At 46.4% G+C, this 22,062-nt stretch overlaps 1 protein-coding gene across 2 annotated transcripts in view; it reads right to left on the reverse strand.

The window, feature by feature from the left end:
• rad17 (RAD17 checkpoint clamp loader component) overlaps positions 1-22,062 on the reverse strand; it is a 77,649-nt gene that overhangs the window by 46,136 nt on the left and 9,451 nt on the right. For both annotated transcript variants that reach the window (XM_072516171.1, XM_072516170.1), the window contains exons 2-5: positions 19,560-19,669; positions 17,669-17,950; positions 8,597-8,680; positions 2,493-2,655 (exon numbers count right to left, since the gene is read on the reverse strand). In XM_072516171.1, coding sequence (XP_072372272.1) covers positions 2,493-2,655; positions 8,597-8,680; positions 17,669-17,950; positions 19,560-19,604 — 574 coding nt within the window. In that variant the 5' untranslated portion in view covers positions 19,605-19,669. The remainder of the gene's footprint in view (positions 1-2,492; positions 2,656-8,596; positions 8,681-17,668; positions 17,951-19,559; positions 19,670-22,062) is intronic.

The following is a 22,062-nucleotide window of genomic DNA, read 5'->3' on the forward strand; positions in this document are numbered from 1 at the left end:
AAGTCTCATGAATATTATTGCGTCAATAATACATTTATGATCAAATAAGCTAAATGGGTAATGAAGGTTACAATAGATTACACATCACCATTTTGTACATAAAAACTATGAATCTAGAATCTATGTTGTTATGTAACCTTGCAAATGCGTGACTAACCACAACGATGTTCTGAGGATTAATTTGTGTAAAAAAAAGTTTCTCTCAGTTGCCAGAAGGACCAAGTTACACAGAATGAAAAAAATATTTCAGTTTCTGTTCATATTATTATGCAGCTTACCCATTGCCGATGTCATCAGTAAGTTCTGTGACGTAGTTGTTGTTGTTACCCATGTATATTCTTATTTAACTGTCGTTAAGAATTAGAACTATCTATCTCTCTTTTAATGGCACTCAGTAATTTTGTCTCCACTGCCTTCTGCGGCAATGAGTTCCACAGATTCATCACCCTCTGGCTGAAGAAATTCCTCATCTCCTTAGTTTTAAAGGATCAACCCGTCAGCAAATCCACTCTATCTAGGCCTCTCAGTGTCCTGCAAGTTTCAATAAGATCCCCACCATCCTTCTAAACTACAATGAGTACAGATTCAGAGTCCTCAACTGCACCTTGTATGACAAACTCTACATTCCTGGGATCATTCTTGTGAACCTCCTCTGGACCCTTTCCAAGGCCAACACATCTTTCCTTAGATATGGGTACCAAAACTGCTTACAATGCTCCAAAATGGGTCTGACCAAAGCCTTATACAGCCTCAGAAGTACATCCCTTCTCTTGTATTCTAGCCTCCTCGGCATGAATGCTAACATTGCATTTGCCACCAATGTAAACGGTGCCAAGGAGGCCCGGCCAATCACGGCCACACATTCTGGTCCTGCCCAGATTGTTGGGTTTTGGGCAGCCTTCTTTGAGGCAATGTCCAAGGTGGTGGGGATGAGGCTGTAGCCTTGCCCAAGAGTGGCAGTCTTCTGGGTATCAGCCAGATCTCTTCATTGGGAGGAGGGCCGACACCCTCGCCTTTGCCTCCCTCATTGCCAGACAGTGAATCCTGCCCAGCTGCCGATCAATGGCACCGCCCAAAGCTGCAGACTGGTTGTCTGACCTATCGGAATTTCTTCAGATGGATAAAATTAAATCCGCCATTCAGGGGTCGGAAGAGGGCTTCCATGAAACATGGGAGCCATTTCCCCAGTTGTTCCAAGACCTGTTTATAGCCAACAGCCAATAAGCCCGAGGAAGGACTGGGTTGTCACGGTATAACAATGAAAGAGGAGGAGAGGGAGGGGAATAAAAGGCATGGAGCCCAACTATGCCCAACAAATAACAAAATACACAGCATCATGTCAACCCAACAGGAACAAGATACAAGAGCTGATGAGGGAAGAAGGCACAGCAGACAACCAGGAGAGGGGAGAGGTCAGGAAGAAAAGGGGAAGAGCGAAGCAGGTGAATCAGCTAAAAATAACTCTGACTGGAGAACGTAAAACGAGAAGCTGTAAATAACAAAAGATACCGATGTAAATAACGTTCTAACTGCTGACTGAATCTGCACATTAACCGTAAGACAATCTTGAACTTGGACTAAGTCCCTTTGTGCTTTTGATTTCCTCAGCCTTTCCCATTTAGAAAACAGTCTACGCCTCCATTTTTCCAACCAAAGTGCATAACCTCACAGTTTTGCACATTATATCCCATCTGCCACTTATTTGCCCACTCTCCTAGCCTGTCCAAGTCCTTCTGCAGCCCTGATTCCTCAATACTACCTGTCCCTCTGCATATCTTTGTATCATCTGCAAACTTAGCAACAGTGCCCACAGTTCCTTCTTCCAAATCGTTAATGTATATTGTGAAAAGTTGTGGTCCCAACAACATTCTCTACCTTCTGCCAATCCTCTATCCATGTCAGGGTGTTACCCTTAACACAATGGTCTCTTAACTTATTTAACAATCTCCTATGCAGCACCTTGTCAAAGGCCTTCTGGAAATCTAAGTAGATCATGGCCACTGGTTTTCCTTTGTCTAACTTCTTTGTTACCTCCTCAAAGAATTCTGACAGATGTGTCAGACATGACCTCCCCTTGACAAAGCCATGTGACTCAGTCCTATTTTATCATGCACTTCCAAGTACTCCGCAATCTCAACTTTAATAATGGACTCCAAAATCTTACCAATGACTGTAGTCAGGCTAACTGGCCTATAATTTCCCATCTTCTGCCACCCTCCCTTCTTAAGCAGGGGTGTTACATTAACTATTTCCAGTCCTCTGAGGCCCTCCCTACCTCCAGTAATTCCTGAACTTTCACCACCAATGCCTCCACAATCTCCTCAGCTAACTCCTTTAGAACCTTGGGATGTAGTCCATCTGGTCCAGGTGATTTATCCACCTTCAGTTTCCCCAGAATGCCGAAATCACTCAGTATCACTATAGATCAATTAGATCAGTATCTCTGAACACAAGCACATGGGCACATGCAGTTTACCAAAATCTGCTCTTACCATGATTAAGGCGGTCTTTAAATTCATCGTGGTTTATAAATTTGTTCTCTGATAAAGGGTTTGTCCATTCCAGCAGCTGAATTTCCAGCTCCTTTACAAGAACTTGTATTGTAGCAGTCTTACCAATGCCAGCAGCACCAGTTAGTAATAAGATGGAACTACCCTGTGATATGAAAATACGTAGGCTGAATTAAAATTCATATGTCAGAGAAATTTACAAAACTCTATTGTTATTAAATTTCAAACTCCAAATAAAGCAGCAAGTAAATAATACACTACATTGCAAGAAGAATTGGTTGACACTCCTCCAGAAAGTTCGAGGTAATTGTGGTTAGTTTATTTTCCCAAACTCTCCAATTGCTCAACTGGTCAGGAAGGAGCACCTGAACCACAAGGAGCAATAAGTCCCAGGATTGTGTGTAGAGCTGGTCGGTTTCAGACAGGATGGTGGCAAGGACACTACAAGTGGCCTCAGTTCCTTATTAAAAAGAGGGAACAAAACTGACCAAAGAAAAACGATGGGGAAAAATATACTTTCACATACTAATAAGGAGTGAATGATGAAAACATTATGGGAACTGGTTTGCAATGGAATGGGCAAGTCAGGTTACAGACTCAGAGTGACACTACTATAACCAAGGAAAATGGCCTTTCCTTTTGCTCACATGTTTATAACAGAAATGTGATTTTCAGTGATCAAATGTAAAGGGAATGCATGAAGAGAGAGACTTCAAGAGAGAGGGGAATATTTGCACAAATCGGTAAAGGTGGCAGGGCAGGTTGAGAAAACAGCTTTCTTACAAACTGGCACAAGGGTACAAAAGCATGGAAGATGAATAAATTGCTGTGAATATCAAGTTCATGGTTAATCTTAATACTTAAGGTAATGTCTAGATTATTGTTCTGAAGGTAAGGCAATTACAATTCTAGGCTTCAGTAATCACCAAAATACCGCAAGAATTGGCAGTTCAGAAGGTTACCCAAGTTTATTAAATAGAGTCAGAATAGAAGAGAGAAGGGGAGGCACGGTGGCACAGTGGTTAGCACTGTTGCCTGCGGTGCTGAGGATCTGGGTTCAATCCTGGCCTGGGGTCACTGTCTGTATGGAGTTTGCATATTCGCCCTGTGTCTACGTGGGTTTCACCCCCACAACCCAAAGATGTGCAGAGTAGGTGAATTGGCCACACTAAATTGACCATTAATTGGAAAAAAAAGAATTGGGTACTCTAAATTTATTTAAAAAAAGAATAGAAGAGAGAGAAATCCATAAAATATCAGGTGGGCAAAATGCGAGGAGGCCGACAAGTTTCTTAAAAGTATTTTTATTCAGCAAATAACATTACCTACATGAGGCCTGGTACACCTCACACCGGGTCCTCTCTCCTTTCTCCTCAGCCCCACACTGGCTGACTTATATATCAGAGCTAATAAGTTACCCCGCCCATAGTGGGGGAGCTTGCAGCACCAATGATCGCAGGGAAACAATTATCCCCAGCTGGATGTGTCCCATGCAAGTTATACATTCCTCAACCCCTCCCCAAAGTCCAAAGACCCTCTGAATGGAAGACCAGGAGAAGGAGTCGATGAAAGGAAAAAGGTTGAGGAAACAGATGTAAACAAAAACCGGTGCAAACCAGCAGTGGCCGAACGACAAAACAAAAAAACCAAACAAACAGCGTTTCCGTTCCAACGAGACACGGTTGAACGGGAGAGCAAGATGGGCCAGCGTACACGCCGCCACATCATTACGTCTGGGCCGACACCCCCACTAGTTACACAGGGGCAAAGTCGCCAGCAGCTGAACCCGGAGACAGCGCGTCACACAAATCGGACCCATCAACCAGAGGCCCAATCGGCGTGGCGGTCCTTCCAGCCACAGAGGGACCAGGTTTGGGGGGGGGGGGGAAACAGACAACGTCCAACTCTACAACCTGTAGCTTCATCAGCTCCACATTAGAAAAAGGGGACCCAAGGCGCTTTCTGAAATGCCAGGGGAGCTGTCGCCCTGAAGTTCCTCCTGTACATGTCATATGGTTGTCATAATATACACATCAGTATATGATGGTGCAGAGACACACACTGACTGACACACTGCAAGACCAATCAACACACACAACACAGCAGCCAATCACCAGTTAGGGCACAGTCACTATAAAGACAGAGGGCATTAATTTTCCCGCTCATTCGGGATGCAGCCTCTGAGCCAGACAGAGCCCGCAATGAGTAGCACAAACATCCACCACGTGCTAGCAGTATAGGCTGGTCAGGTTAGGCATAGGTCTTCAGTCAATCTAACATAGTGTCGACCCACAGTGCAAGTATGTTTAACAGCTCTTAGTTAAATAAAATAGAGTTGTACTATTACAAGTGTTGGTAGTCTGTCTATGTTACTGCGAAGGTAAACGCGGTCTCCACAGATCCAGAGTACCCAACACATCAATGGTTACATAAAACTACAGTTGAAAAAGAAACAGCAGGGCCCTTGCATGCCGCTATAGGACCAGTATTCCCATACGGAACGCCCAGCCAATGCAACGGGATTCATCGACGTGTGCACCGCACCGGTGTCTGCAGCACACAACCCGCCAGTGTCTCTAGTCATCAACCATGAGCGGCAGGCAACCATCAGCTATCAGGTGGAATCACTGTAGCAAACCCTTGACCAATCGGTCATGGAACAGCCCAGGCAACACAATGTCGCACACACCACCCGAATGAAGTTCCAACAGGGTGGCATCAAACTAGAGAACAGACTCCCCCGGTGGACCACTCTGCCAGAGCAAATCACATCGCAAAGCGACGGCAGACGGAAACAGACAGAAATGTGTGCAACAATCGGTCAGATGATGCTGCAACTGGTACTGCCGGAACCACCAGGCCCCGGATCTTTCCAACTGTTCGCGCTCCACAAGCTGCCAACAAAACCTTGGCCTGGTGGTCGCCGTCTATGTCCGTACAGGCTTTGAAAAAATGTCATAGCAATGAACTCCGTACCTTACGCAGAACATTTTTGTCGGGGTGGGGGTGGTGTGGGGGTGGTGTGTGTGTGTGTGTGTGTGTGTGTGAGAGATTCGGGTGAACAGGAAACACGCTGACAGCACCAATGCACCCTCGGCGACAGTTTAGAAAAGCAAGGGGAGTCCGACGAGTTTCTTAAAAGTCTTTTTATTCAGCAGACATTACCTACGCGAGGTCCAGTACACCTCTCTCCTCAGCTCCACCCTGGCTGTACTTTCAAATCAGTGCTAATAAGCTACCCCGCCCATTGTGGGGAAGCTTGCAGCACCAATGAGCAGAGGGAAGCAATCATCCCCATCTGGATGTTCCCAAGCAAGTTATAACACTTACTTAGCTGGAGAATTTATAAATGACGGATAATTAACGTAGAGGTACATTTGAGGATAGCCCAGAGCAGGGTATGTTAGCATGGAGATGGGTGGAACTCAGGAAGACTTTGTGGTTTCAATGTATCTGTGAGTTGGCTGTGAGGGTTTTTTTATCTGCAGTTTGGACCTAGACTGGCTTGCAGCTCACAGAGAAATTAGTCAAAATAAAAGACCCGTGCTGTAAGCAGAGTTTTAAAAAAATATTTATAAAATTAGAGTGCACAATTCATTTTTTCCAATTAAGGGGCAATTTAGCGTGGCCAATCCACCTACCCTGCAAATCTTTGGGTTGTGGGGGCGAAACCCACGCAAACACAGGCAGAATGTGCAAACTCCACACAGACAGTGACCCAAGGCCGGGATCAAACTTGGGACCTCGGCGCTGTGAGGCTACAGTGCTAACCACTGCGCCACCGTGCTGCCCCTGTTGTAAGCAGAGTTAAACACTGACTTCATCACTGACCGCAAGGAAGACAGGTGACGCCCAATCTTAGTTTGAAGTTTGTGGGGAATAGAAACTGGAAGATTGCCTAGTCTGAAGCGGGAGAATCTACTGGGCTGAATTCCATTTGCCACTTTTCTGCCCACCTGACCACTGCACATCTCAAAAGGGATCTCGATGTTTCCCGATCATAGCTGACTTTCCCAGCATGTCGTCATGGAAAGATATCACAACGAGCAGCTCCTCAACTCACATGATTGAATGTTTTGTTGAGATCGATATTCAGTGTTTCACATCCAATTCATTATTTTTGCAGTACAGTTACGAGTGTTTTGTAGACAACCATAGCAGCCAATTAGTATAAAGCAAGGCTCCATACACAGCAACTAGCTAAACAACCAGTAAAAATATTTTAGTAATTTTAATTGTAAGATAAATACTGGCTAATAAACCAAGAGAACTCCTCCACTCTTATTCATGATGTCAAAAGCATTCCATCAGCTCTGCACTGGTGTTTTAAGCAAGGCCATATTCTTAAATTCTAACTTTGAGTGACACCATGTCCTGTGCTACCACTGAGCCAAGCTGACTCTTGAAAGTTGGAGCCAGAAAAGGAGAGCAGCTGGTCATTCAGCCATATTTTGATTTGGCTTTCTGGGAGCACAATTTGACCCAATAATTGTCCTTTGGTTCTGATCACTACCTCAGTCAACTCTTCTGCTGCTTTGGAGAAGAGAAATTATATTGTTAGAGGGATTTTAAATTAAATAAATGTATTAAAGGAAATATAGCCAACGGATGTTTAGTAACTTGAGGAAGCCAGCGGTAATTGAACAAGGATTTATTGAACCATGTACAATACTCTACCCACAACAGTAACTCTCTCCCAATCCAGTCCTTGTTGGGACAACCAAGAACTTGGCCCTGGCCCCTCTCATCCTGCCCAGACCCTCCTGGAACACTTTGGGGATGTGCGCTCAGTGCGTCGTACAGATTCCCGGTGCCCATCTGAAAAAACCTGTTGCCAGTTGAAATGGAGGACTCACAACCAGTCACTCCCCAGCAAATTGGTCCTCGGTCCCCATACCACAACCAAGGGAAGACAGACATCTGTTGCCCATGATGTTCAATGCCTCACCGGTATAGGTCACCAACCTTGCCTTTGCATCGCGCAACATCAGCGGCATGATCCCTGCACAAAGTCATCAAAATGTCTGATGACCATGATGGAAACAGCAGCTCCAGCGTCTATTTCCATCACTACAGGATTGATTTGCAACAAGACCTGGATCGGCACTACCTTCAGGGGCGTGACACAGTTCAGCTGCATCAAACAGTCCTCCTTATCCAGGGGGCCCACGAGCAAGGCCCTGGCTTGTCATGATGTCTGCGGCCGCCTTGGATTGTGTTTTCCACCCCAAATCTGGCAGCTCTGGCCTCCGATCACACATTTAGCAATGTGGCTGGCACTCCTCCCACGAGCTAATGGGATGTATCCCACAGGTCAGTGATAGCTCCCGAGACAACCAACAACTGCGGGCCCTGCTTGGCCAGTTTTTATGTGTCGTCTTTAATGAGCTCCAGCTGGGTGGCCTTCCCTGGGTGGGAGGCTTGTGGTCACGTGACCCCAAGGAGATCGACAATGGTTTTCCCATGGTCCTTTGGAGGTTATGACAATATGTATCAGAAACGGTTATAGCCAGCCTTCCCAGAAAACTAAAATACTTACGTGGACAGTAAACTACACATCAAATGCAACCTATACGCCTCCAGGACCTATATCAGTTGCCAAAACAAACCTTGTGTTCCTGCAGTGCCTTAGTCAGTGTAAAGGCAGCACTGAGCCAGAACAGATCAGGACATTAAAAGGACAATTATGCAGTCAGAGAGATTAGGGTAGCTTCCAAGAGATAATGGAAAAATGAGTGCCAGCTTGGTGGATTCCATCATACCTGGGACAAAGACACCTGGTTAATGTAAGCCTACATGGAAACACACTTGGAATTAAAGCAATGTGCTTTAGGCGTGACTTAAACTGTACAAATATAGTCAGAATATAGAATTAGGCAGAGTGCTATTTCAGTGGTTTCTCTGAGATAGGGCTCTCCCTGCTAGTTGGAAGAATAACTAGATCAAAACCTGTACCCAAGTCTCCAGTGTCTAATTCGTGGAAGTCCACCAAACAAATGTTCAGATTTTGACCATACCCTGGGGACAAATTAAAAATCCATTGAAAACCACAAGACAATGAAAGCAAAACAAGTGTAGTGACTCACCTGCTGGTTATGTCTCTCTATTGTATGGGCTTTTAGCCAATTTTCAACCTCTTCAATTTTCTTCTTGTGAACTGCAAGTTCACTCTGAAACAGGAGAAAACACAAAACAACACTTTTAAGAGAAATATCATCATAGCCACGTATTGAAATATATTAAGAAACGGACCTGCAGCTTTTCAGAAATACATATTGCAAATAGTTGTGCATTACATCACTCAAAGACAATTAATAAGTTAGCTTGCAATCACAACATTGTTAAAGCACAGGAAAAGGCCATTTGGTCCATTGTGCCTCTGTTGGCTTTCCGAATGAGCAATTCAGCTAGTGATATTCCCTTGCTCTCCCCATTACCCTGGTTATGCTTCATTTTCCGATTATAATCCAATTGAACCTACCTTCATTTCACTTTCAGACAGTGCATTCCAGATCTTAGCCACTCACTGCGTGAAAAAGTGTCTCCTCATGTCTCCATTGCTTCTTTTGCCAATTACCTTAAACTTTGACCTAACATTCTCACCATCCCCCCCCCCCCCAAAATCTACTCTGTCAAAATCCCTTGTGATTTTGAATACTTCTTTTCATCAAGGAAAACAGTCCCAACTTCTCCAAGCTATCTTCACAACCAAAAATTCCTCATGCCAGGAACCATTCTCGTGCACTCCCTCTAATGCCTTCACATCCTTCCTACAGTATAGCATCCAGGATTGGATGCAATACTCCAGTTTTTTTAAAATTAAAAATTGTTCTTTAATTAAGAGTGGCCAATTATCTTTGTTCCAATTAACGGGCAATTTCTTCAAAACGTACTAAAATGTCAGCGTGGGGGGGCTTCTCTTTCTTTTCTTTGGGTGAAGGGGGTTCGAGGGTTATACTGAATAAAAATTTAAGGTGGGAGGTAGGCTGGATTATAGATATGTAGGGTTTGTTATCTTGTTATTATATTGCTACATGATATGTTATTACCTCACAGTTCGTACGTTATGGCTCTTTGACTCTTTATGTTTCTGTATTTTTTTTGGCAATTCCTCCAATAAACTATCTTTTAACAAAAAAAGTAAACGCCTTAAGAGGCAACACTCCCTTATAGATGGTTAACTATAAAAATGCAGTAATATCACCCAAAGGCAGACTGCTGTAGCTTTAATGAAGGCATACCACACAACCTTTCAAACCCATCCCAACTCTGCTGTGGAAATCCAAGAGATCAGAACAAGACTGCTTTCTGCTTGACTGGATAGCCGATTGAAACTGCACTTTCTCCCAGCACAGAGCTGTTTCTCGGTTTCTGGGAGATCTTCCTCATATGGACAACCCCTAATCAATTCAAAATCTCTCCTCAAATATCCTTTTTCTCTTTCATTTACGATTCCATTGTCCTCAGCACTTCTTTGAACTCAACTTTTCCAAATATAAAATCTTTCACCTTTTCCTATGGCCTCTACTTTTAAGTCAAATAAAATTTAATTTCTTTCTGTTTATTTTTATAATTGTTTCCTAATGTCCTTTAGGGAAGGAAACCTGCCATCCTTACCTGGCCTAAATGTGACTCCAGACCCACAGCAATGTGGTTGACTCTTAAATGCCCTCTGAAATGGCCTAGCATGCCACTCAGTAAACGGAATGAAACCGGACGGACCACCCGGAATCGATCTAGGCACCAGAAATGACAACGGCAAACCCAGCCCTGTCGACCCTGCCAAGTCCTCTTTACGAACATCTGGGGGTTTGTGCCAAAGTTGAGAGAGCTGTCTCACAGATGGGTCAAGCAACAGCCTGACATTGTTTGTAAGATATGATTGTGTGAGTACGACTATGTCCCAGACACCACTATTACATTCCTAGTATGTCCTGTCTCACTGGCAGGACAGACCAGCAGAGGTGGCGGCACAGTGGTACAGTCGGGAGGGAGTTGCCCTGGGAGTCCTCAACATCGACTCTAGACCTCTTGAAGTCTCATGGCTTCAGGTTAAACATGGGCAAGGAAACCTCTTGCTGACCACCATATACCGGCCACCATCAGCTGATGAATCAGTACTCCTCCTTGTTGAACAGCACTTAGAGGAAGCACTAAGGGTGGCAAAGGCGTAGTGGGGACTTCAATGAGCACCATCAAGAGTGGCTCGGTTGTACCACCACAGATGGAGCTGGCCATGTCCTAAAGGTCATAACTGCTAAACTGGGACTGCAGCAGGTCATGAGGGAACCGAGAAGAGGGGAAAACATACTTGACCTCAATCTCACCAATCTGCCTGCTGTAGGTGCATCTGTCCATGACAGCATTGGCAGAAGTGACCACCGCACAGTCCTTTTGGAGACGAAGTTCCAGCTTCATATTGAGGAGACCCTCCATTGTGTTGTGTGGCACTACCAGCCTGCTAAATGGGATAGACATTGAACAGATCTAGCAACTCAAGACTGGGCAGCCATGAGGCGCTGTGGGCCATCAGCAGCAGCAGAATTGTATTCAACCACAATCTGCAACCTCATGGCCTGGCATATCCCCCACTCTACCATTACCACCAAGCTAGGAGGATAATATGGAAAAGAGGAATTTGAAAACAAATAATCTGCATGGGATTTTTAAACCATTTTTTCCACAGAAAAGATTTCAATGTTATTTACACTGGAGTGCTACTTTAAATTGAAGTGAAATCACAAACATGTGCTCGAACAAAGGGAGACTTTACATTAATTAGCTCATTCAAGGTCACAAGCAGCCATGAAACTGGTAACGCAACTATCTTAGGCAAAAGGTGTTTATTCTCTCATTTAAACCATACAAATTGAAATAGTCTGGCCAAACTAGAGGCCAACCAGTTTAATTACTACTGGCAAGGTCAGCTCCCACAAAGCTGCCAAATAACACAGAAAGGAGCTAAATCTCCTTGGCAGTCTAAGCCAAGAAAAGAAAAGGGCATTCTTTTATTTAAATACATGCTAATAAACAAGTGTTAGTTTTCCAATTTACAAGGGGTGACTATAGTTATGTAGTATTAAGATGAAGCTTGCTATAGCTATCATGTACATTTACTTGCTAACTGTAAAATAAATCAATTTAATTATTTATCTGGCCTTGTTCAATTAGTGTGAATCAGTCACACATAGGCATAGAATCCCTACAGTGGAGAAGAAGCTCATTCAGCCCATCGAGTCTGCACCGACCCTCTGAAAGAGCACTTTAACCAGGCTCCCACCCTATCGCTGCAACCCTGTAACCCAACCTAACCCGCATATTCCTGAACACTAAGAGGCAATTTATCATGGCCAATCCACTCCCACTGGCCCGGGACCCCAGGAGGAGCCTGAGGAGATCCTGCCTGTCAATGATCCCGGTAGCGGGTTCAAGGCAGGCCCTGGGTTGGTTGGTGGGCCCGTGTCGCCCGCCGCACTCAGTGTGGTGGAGGATTCAGGCCCGGAGGGCGACTGTTGAAGGCTGTCAGCCGCCCAGTGTCGGGAGTGCAGGGTGCACATGAGGCTCCCTGCAGTGGGGTGCAGGGCTCACTCGTGCCTGACACTGTGTCGCCCCTCACCCCCTCTGGGGGACTCCCGGAACCTGGCACATCATAATTCAAGGTTCTTTTATTTTTCTGCCTCTGTAGATAGTTCACGCAGTGCCCTATTTGCCCCACCCTCACCAACACTTCGACTCCCTCCCTCCCCCTTCCTTTCCCTTATCTTGGTACAGAGGCGAGGGTATCTGGTCTCTCCAGCGCAAAGTTTAGTGCTTGTACCATTTGTTTTTTGTAGAAACGGGTTGTGAACTGTTTTAATAATCAGAGCACCCCCCCCCACCACCAATACACTGGTCCTGAGGGGAGGGTACCCTGTTTCTCCAACACAAAATTAGTGTTTGTACCGTTTGGCCTTGTATATATTTTTTACTGTTTTAATAAAAAGTTATGGCCAATCCACCTCCCACTGGCCCGGGATCCCGGGAGGAGCCTGAGGAGATCCTGCCTGTCAATGATCCCGGTAGCGGGATCAAGGCAGGCCCTGGGTTGGTTGTGGGCCCGTATCTCCCGCCGCACTCAGTGTGGTGGAGGATTCGGGGCCGGAGGGCTACTGTCCAAAGGCTGTCAGCCGGCCAGTGCCAGGAACGCAAGGTGCACATGAGGCTCTCTGCAGTGGGGTGTAGGGCTCACTCGTGCCTGACACTGTGTCGACCCTCATCCCCTCTGGGGGACTCCCATAATGTGGCACATCAGAATTGAAGGTTCTTTTGTTTTTCTGCCTCCGTAGATAGTTCAGGTAGTGTCCTATTGGGCCTCCCTCCCTCCCTACCACCACCCCTTCCTTTCCCTTCTGTTGGTACAGAGGCAAGGGTATCTGGTCTCTGCAGCGCTAAATTTAGTGCGTCCTGTTTGTTCTTTAGTACAACTGTGTTGTGAACTGTTTTAATAATCAGAGTATCCTACAACCCTCCCCTACTGAGGGAGGGTACCCTGTTTCTCCAACACAAAATTAGTGTTTGTACCATTTGGCCTTGTATATATGTTTTACTGTTTTAATAAAAAGATATGGCCAATCCACCTAACCTTTTTTTCCTCTTTTTTAAAATAAATTCAGAGTACCCAATTATGTTTTTTCTTTTCCAATTAAGGGGCAATTTAGCATGGCCAATCCACCTTGATTGGGCAGCCTGTTAGCACAGTGGTTAACACAGCTGCTTCACAGCTCCAGGGTCCCAGCTTCGATTCCCGGCTTGGGTCACTGTCTGTGCGGAGTCTGCATCTTCTTCCGGTGTCTGCGTGGGTTTCCTCCGGGTGCTCCGGTTTCCTCCCACAGTCCAAAGGTGTGCAGGTTAGGTGGATTGGCCAAGATAAATTGTCCTTAGTGTCCAAAAAAGTTAGGTGGGGTTATTGGGTTACGGAGATAGGTTGGAGGCATGGGCTTAGGTGGGGTGCTCTTTCCAAGGGCCGGTGCAGACTCAATGGGCTGAATGGCCTCTTTCTGCACTGTAAATTCTATGAAGTTATTTATGGGGAGAAGGCAGGAGAATGGGGATGAGAAAATATCCGCCATGATTGAATGGTGGAGCAGACTCGGTGTGCCGAGTGGCCTAATTCTGCTCCTATGTCTTATGGTCTTATTTAAGTTGAGTGGCTGCAGCTGCTCTTTGTTTCTGTTACTCAGTTTGCTGCTGTTTCCAGTGCTGGTAGTTGCTGAATTGCCTGGATGAAGGAGAAAGGAGAGAGGGAAGATGACATTTGCTGCTGCCTGGTTTATCTGAAGCTCACCAGATGTTACAGGAAGCTGCAAGGGAGGAAAAGCAGTCTTCGCAGGTGAACGCTTGGCCTGGCCTGGAGTGGACGCAGGTGAAGGCTTGGCCTGGCCTGGAGTGGATAGAACTCCAGCCTAGGACTGGATTGAAACACTGCCTGCCTACCTCCCTGCATTTCCACAGCCTGCAGCAGAAGGAGAGGAGGAAGGGCTGGGACTGTTTGCTGCCTGTTCCACCAGAGGTTGCTGCAACACTTGGAAGGGGACGAAGAGGAGAAGAAGGTTGGTGCAACTGGACTTTATTTTGTTTTCATCTGCTGATAACGCCGAGACGAGATAATATCCGTGGACTGTTTTGCTGGGTCTTTGCTGGGCTGAAGACCCTGTCCCCCACCCACCCGCCTCTGGATCAAAGACCTTTTGGGGGACCAGCCCGCAAGACTTTCCTCGGCACCGGTCTGTCCTTTTGTGCCTTATCTTCCTGCTCCTCCCTCCCGTTTCCTCCCTTGTACTTGGGGCACACCGCGGTCTGTCCCCCTGTGCCCCATCCTCCTGTGCCTCCCCTCCCCCTCCCCCCCCTCCCCTTCAGTTACTCTCTCCCTCCCCTTTCTCACCTATCGTCCACCACTGACCGGGATGGCAACAACACCGCCTACGCCGTTGGTGGGGCCCTGTACAGCCACCTATGCAGGAGTGGTGGCCTCCACCCTCCCCACAGTTCCTGGGGTTAGGTCACCGTTTTGCCTCTTGACCAAAAATTTGGGGTGAAGTGCTACACCCACCCCACCATTTCAATCGAGGCCTGCGTCTGTGCTATGGCTGAGGTTGTTGGTCCTTCGGCCATAGTTGCAGCCTCGAAGGTGTATGGCAAAGTTGTGTTCTTTTTGAGAGCCGAACGGGCGGTCCACCTCGCCCTGGAAAAAGGGCTCACGGGTGGGCGGAATCTACCTGCCGGTGGACCTGCTGGAGGCCACTGCCTAGAGAGTTATCCTCTCTAATGTCCTACCTTTTATTCCCATGGAGCCCCTCCTCACCCACCTCCATCAACTGGGGGAGGTACGGTCAGGGGTGATACCGCTCCCGCTCAAAGACCTCTCCCTCAAGCATATTTTCTCCTTCCGGTCCAGGTCTTTGATTGCTGGCCCGGGAGGAGGTCCTGGACAGGGCTTTTGAGATCCCTTTTGGGGACAAAACCTACCGCATCTTCTGGTCCGCGGGGTGGTGTGAGGTGCCACGCCTGCAAGAAGAAATTAGAAAAAATTGCCCCACCTGTAACACTGTCGCTGATGGTGCCACCACCACCGGAAGGCTGAGAGGAAGACCAACAGAGCGATTCGCCAGCGGTCAGGGGTAGATCCTTCTGACTCTCTGATCCTGACTAACCCAGTAACCCAGGCTACTGACTAGGATGCAGCCGTTAAGCCTCACCCCACCATCACCCAGCAACACCCTCAGCCCGGTGACATTTCGCCATTGGATGCTGGGCCCGGCGACACTTCTGCGCAGGTCCCTGTGGGTGGCGGTAGAGAGGTACATGACCTCGAACCAGAGGATGCTCTGTCCCAGCCACAAATTCTGGAGAGAAGCATTGAGGGACAAGGAGTCAGCCTGGAGGGGCCTCCAGAGATAGAGGTTTCCCCGGTGTGTAATCCTCTCCCCCGCAAACAGCATCAATCCAGGTTCTCTCCCATAGATGTCACGCCCAGTCCACGAAAGAAGAGGTGGGGGGGGGGGATAGTGAGGAAGCTGCCGCTGTCCCCCAAGCAGGGTGCTTCGGGGTCGGACGGGACCCTAGAGGGCCCGTTCCACCCAGGACAATTTAGCACCCCGGACTTGTTCAATTTCTCAGGAGAGGGGGTCAGCGATAACCTCCTGCTTCTTCGGTTCATGGCAAGTTATAATTTGAAAGACCCTCTGTCCCAACTGCTGTCTTCGGGTACCTCTGCCGCCATCCTGGACCTGTTTCCGGAGTTTTTTCGGGGCCTTCCGGTGACCAGGTGGCAGGGGCAGAGCAGGCATCTGCACCACCGCCGCCCGCTGTCACTGGACCCCGGGAGGAGCCTGAGGAGATCCCGGCTGTCGATGATCTTGGTGGCGGGATCAAGGCAGCGCCTGGGTTGGTTGGTGGGCCCGTGTCGCCCGCCGCACTCAGTGTGGTGGAGGATTCAGGCCCGGAGGGCGACTGTTGAAGGCTGTCAGCCGCCCAGTGTTGGGAGTGCAGGGTGCACATGAGGCTCTCTGCAGTGGTGTGTAGGGATCACTTGTGCCGGACACTGTTGTCGCCCCTCACCCCCTCTGGGGGACTCTCAGAATCTGGCTCATCATAATTGATGGTTCTGGGGCAGCACGGTGGCGCCATGGGTTAGCCCTGCAGCCTCACAGCGCCGAAATCCCAGGTTCGATCCCGGCTCTGGGTCACTGACCGTGTGGCGTTTGTGTGGGTTTCGCCCCCACAACCCAAAGATGTGCAGGCTAGATGGATTGGCCACGCTAAATTTCCCCTTAATTGGAAAAAATGAATTAGGTACTTTAATTTTTTTTTTAAATAATTGAAGGTTCTTCTGTTTTTCTGCCTCCGTAGGTAGGTCAGGCAGTGCCCTATTGCCACCAACCCCCCCCCCCCCACTCCCTCCCTCCCCACTGTCCTCCTTCCCCTCTCTCCCCACCGCCCCCCTTCATTTCCCTTCTGTTGGTACAGAGGCAAGGGTATCTAATCTCTCCAGCGCAAAGTTTAGTGCTTGTACCATTTGTTTTTTGTAGAAATGTGTTGTGAACTGTTTTAATAATCAGAGTATTCACCGCCCCCCCGCCCCCCCATCCCCGTACATTGGTACTGAGGGGAGGGTACCCTGTTTCTCCAACACAAAATTAGTGTTTGTACCATCTGGCCTTGTATATATTTTTTACTGTTTCACTAAAAAGATATGGCCAATCCACCTAACCTGCACATCTTTGGGTTGTGGGGGTGAAACCCACGCAGACATGGGGAGAATGTGCAAACTCCATGCGGACCCAATCCACCTAACCTGCACATTTTTGGACTGTGGGACAAACCCAGAGCACCCGAAGTAGATCATAGATTATAGAATTTACAGTGCAGAAGGAGGCCATTCGGACCATCAAGTTTGCACCGGCCCTTGGAAAGAGCACCCCTCCCAAGTCTACGCCTCTGCCCTATCCCTGTAACCCAGTAACCCCACCCAACCATTTTTGCACACCAAGGGAAATTTAGCATAGTCAATCCACCTAACCTGCACAACTTTGGACTGTGGGAGGAAACCAGAGCACCCATAGGAAACCCACGCAGACAGGGGAGAACGTGCAGGCTGCCCACATACAGTGACCCAAGCCGGGAATCGAACCTGGGTCCTGGAGCTGTGAAGCAACTGTGCTAACCACTGTGTTACGTGCCGCCCTACAGTGACGGGGAGAATGTGCAAACTCCACACAAGGCCGGAATTGAATCTGGGATCTGGCGCTCAACAACTTTCATTTATATGGTACCTTTAACATAGTAAAGCAAACCAATGTGCTTCACAGTAGCATTATGAAATAAAATCTAAAATTAAAGTGTAAGGAGGGCATGTGCATTGATCACAATATAATTCATAAAACAAGGGGCGCACAGTGTTACTACACAGACTAGTGCCACTTGTCCAAAAGAATATCTAAAACAGAGTTGAAAGTTGTAACGCCATCTTAATCAGATGTGAAAAGACTGCAGCCCTAAGCCATTATTACACTGTTGAAAAGGCAACGATTCAAAGGAAGTGTGGAAAGCGTTTAAAAAAATCTATATATTGGAACTTCAAGGGAACAGGTTGCGGAGTTTATTATATATCACATACATACCTGTGTCTGAGGTCTATATTCATCGACCCAGGTTTCATTGGGATTTGAAGCCGAGTTTTGTCTGCAACGATCAAAAATCTGCTCCACATCAGATACCTTTGCTCTTTTCCGGCTCTTTGTGCTGCTTAAGATGGAGGACTGCAATGTTTTGTCTCTTTCTGTCCAAAGAGTTTTCTGAACTCCACCACTTGACCCCAAATTGCTAGATGGCTTTCTGTCTGACGTCAATGGTAAGGTAGAGTTGCTGATACCATCAAAAGACGGATTCACCCAGTTTGTCACCTAAAATAATGTTACACGAAGAAAGGCACCATCACTATCTAATCATTGTCTGTAGTTTTACAATTTGTTTAAAATCTATTAGTGTTACAGAAATGCCAGGTTTATTCAATTTTCAAAAAGGCCAGATGCAGAAAAATAAACCATCTTAGTTTGAATCAAGAACACTACTTCAGAGAAATGTAATGCACTATGGATGGTAATGGTATTGAACAGCACACTCTAATCTGCAATAACACTGCAGTTCTAAGTCTTCTTGCTATGATGAAAATTTATTAACATTAGATCTTTTTCCTGGACCAAATAAATATGAAAATGAACAACATTAAATTGTCATTCTTTTAAAATTAGAAACTCCAACCCAAATCGTGAATTTCAAACTATAGAGTCCAATGTTTGAAAAATAATCACTGCACATCCAGTGTTTGGGAAAAAATCACAACAGTGACCAGTAATATTTTTTCTCATCCTCTCCAATCCCTCTGCTCCTATTTTTTTTTTTTTTTTAATGTGCACTGGGATGCATCTCATCCATAATTGAAATTCGTAATTTGCAAGACTAGACAGAGAGTGTGTTCCTTAATTTGGAGGGCAGCATTTCAAATTCTGGCTCCAATCCAGTCTTGTGTCAATTTTGGAGGGTGCCAGGCAAGTAAAGAAACTGCTTAGTTGGTCTGAACCTGGGTCTGGTTGTCAATCGTTCCAGGAGAGACAGAGCCAATGGGGATTTTGCTCTGGCTGCCCGCCTCTCTTCCCTGCCAACATTTGCATCCAGGTTTCCCTAGAGAAGGAGTAGCTGGTGCCCACCAATATCATTAAGGATCTTTCGGAGAGATTGCATTGGGCTGCCGTGTGAAATTGACAGTGAGAACAGTTTTATAACTTAATTGGATGTTTCCTTTTGTTTATGGTTTTTGTTTTGGCCTCTTGAAAAATCTGTTAAATTAGTTTTGGACTTGACTGATGTCACTGGGTTAGCCTAGTTCACTGAACAGCAGTCAGAAACAGGATGGTTAATACCCCCCTCCTTTAACCCAGGAATATTAAGGCAATGTCTGATAGCTCAGCTAAGTATAACTCAGAACAGTGAGTGAACCGATCTTTTCTCTTTTTAAAAAATAGATTTTGAGAACCCAATTCGTTTTTTTTTCAATTAAGGGACAATTTAGCGTGGCCAATTCACCTACCCTGCACATCATTTTGGTTGTGGGGGTGAGACCCACACAGACACGGGGAGAATGTGCAACCCCACTCGGACAGCGACCCAGCCGTGAGACAGCAGTGCTAACCACTGCGCCACCTTGCTGCCCTGAACCCATCTTCTCTAAAGCTTTGCATAAAAGACAACATTTACCTACTGACCTAATCAAAGTTAGTAACTGTGCTAGTGTTTATGCTCCATACATGCCTTCTCCAACCTTATTTCATCTCACTATCAGAACTTTGTGTATTTACCTAGCTTCCCCATAAATCCATCTCTCTTACTTGCCTCAACCACTACGTATGGGAGAAAGTTAGACAAATGAATGTACTGAACAGCTTGTGTTCTCAACCCAGGTACTGTAACAATGCAAAAGAACTACAATTCCAAATCACGGATTGTAAAATTTACCTTAGCAGAAATAACCTTTCTGCTGAGAGAGGATTTTGACATCATCAACTTTGCTGATAGTCATAAGCGGGCTACGTTCTGCACCTTCAACAATAAAGTCACTTCTCAAGCTTCAGGAAGAAAAGAAAATGGCAAGTTTTAACTCAAAATTATTTACCTCTATTTTTAAATTACTAATCACTTTATATTAACAGAAAACGTAAATTTGCACCCTGAGGCAGGTCTTATAGTTTTGCCCATTGCCAACACGCTTGTGGGGTGCACTTGAGGACCTAGAGTTTCCATTTGTGCCTTTCTGCCTCAATATCAGCATAAATGGGGCAACGGATTCCGGGGTTTGGGTGTATATGGTGTTCAGCACAGCTCAAGTTTCTGTGATCTTTTGCATCAGTTTTAGGAAATTTATACTAAAAGCAGACCCCGGCCACAAAAGTGAGTTCCCCTGTGAAATTATCACTGTTGGGAGTTTCCGCCAATTTCACTCCATTGCAGTCTTGAGGCAGCTAACTCAAACATTGAATTGGGTCTTTTGGACGCAAGGATACTTAAGATTTTCAAAGTTGTTTTTCCAAATTTACTGAGGAACTGACTACTAACTGTTGCTCTTACTAGCCTTAGTTTTATTAGCTCTAATTATGTCACCTTTGCTCAGGTATCTTCTGATACCGCCACGTGGTTCAAGCTCGAGTTATGATTAATAAGACAGCACACCGCTTAGTAAGATTGAATCAACGGTCATTTATTATGTACAGCAATAAATACTTACACAATAATCCTACTTTCTATATCACTACCTACCACTACTGGCCAATTTTGGGAATGGCCCACCAGGTCAGGGAAACGAATGGCTTATCGAATTGGGTCTGGCCTGCGGGATTCAAAAGGCTGATACAGGTCGATGGCTAGGAGTCTATCGGGTAGCGATCGCTGGAGTCAAACTTACGGTTGCTGGTCGATGGTTCTTGCGAAGGTTGCGAGCAGGAGAAGAAGGGAGAGAAGGGTCGATCTGAACTTGGCCCCTATTTTTATAGGGCCCAGGGGCTTCCTGCCTCTCGGGGCGGACCTTGACTCTGAGTCCCAAGTGACTGGACTTGTTCCCAATCACTGGGTTCGATATGTTCCAATAATGGGGCGATTCCTTGATCGGGGGGTGGTCGTTCACATGTCTTTGTCCCGGCCACTGCAGGCGCCGAGAGGTCTGGCCCGGCATTCAATTGCTAATATGTTGCAATTGTTCCCGGGGATAGCCGATTAAACTGCAGATGTCTGGGTTGATGTGCTGCTAATGGTCGCAGGTATCGACCTGGGCCGACTTCCCCAGAGCCGAATACGCTATTCTGTCTGCAGCTGTCCGTTTGTGCCCTGTTGGCTGCTTTTCCCATCAGCCTTTTCGGTTAGCCATTTTATATCGGGTTTTGACCAGATTAATCGGGAATCAGCCATTTTAGGTGGCTACATAACCAATAACTAGAAAGTTTTGCATATTTTCAGTCATTTAAAATCACACTATTCGCAGGTGGTGGATAAGCAGTGGGATTTAAAATGTTCATTTTATTTGATTAAACCCCTTTGCAACTGTATTAATAAAACTGCACTACCAGTGCAGATTTTTAATTTGCGATAATACAAGATAACAAGAATAAACACAGATGCATATCAACAAACCCTCACACAACCTAACCCCTCCCTCCTATCCCATCTCCCTCCACCTCCCCCTTAATTAACGGTGACCAATAACTTGAAATTAACAATAAACGGCTGCAATCTTCGATAAAACCCCTTGATTGCTACCTTCAGTTGTACTTGACTTTTTCCAGGTACAGGAACTCCATCAAGTCTCCCAACCACTAGGTGGAGATGATGACCTCCACATCATCACCACCAGGCAATCTAACAGGTTTGTTTGGAATCACTAGCTTTTGGAGCCCAGCTGCTTCATCACTCACCTGGTGAAGGAGCTGCGCTCTGAAAGCTAGTGATTTGAAACAAACCTGTAGGACTTTAACCTGGTGTTGTAAGACTTCTTACTGTGCCCACCCCAGTCCAACGACAGCATCTCCACATCATGACTCCGAGCAATCAGCGAGGCAAAGGCCAGGGTATCGGCCTCCACACCTGTCTGCAGCTGCAGCGAGTCCAACACCTCAAACATGGCCACTAAAGGTCAGGGCTGTCATAATATGCACCCACGCACATCATGAGGTAAAAGCAGGCAGTGACAGACACCCAGGTGAGCCAATCAATGTACAGAACAGAACACGACCAATCACAAGACAGGACACAGAGGGGGACTTACACCTATAAAACACACGCGGCACCAGCACTCTGCCTCTTTCCACTGGTGATTGCTATAGTGATAGTCAGGGTGTACAAATCATTCAACACCTCCAACACGTGGATCAGAGCTAGCCTGGTCTAGGTAGTTAGCTTTAGTTTACTTAGGATAGTAGAGAGTCAACCCACAGGCAGCTGTGTGTTTTGTTGCTAGAGTTCAATAAATCTT

This window comes from Scyliorhinus torazame, chromosome 9, assembly GCF_047496885.1.
Source record: "Scyliorhinus torazame isolate Kashiwa2021f chromosome 9, sScyTor2.1, whole genome shotgun sequence".
NCBI lineage: Eukaryota > Metazoa > Chordata > Chondrichthyes > Carcharhiniformes > Scyliorhinidae > Scyliorhinus > Scyliorhinus torazame.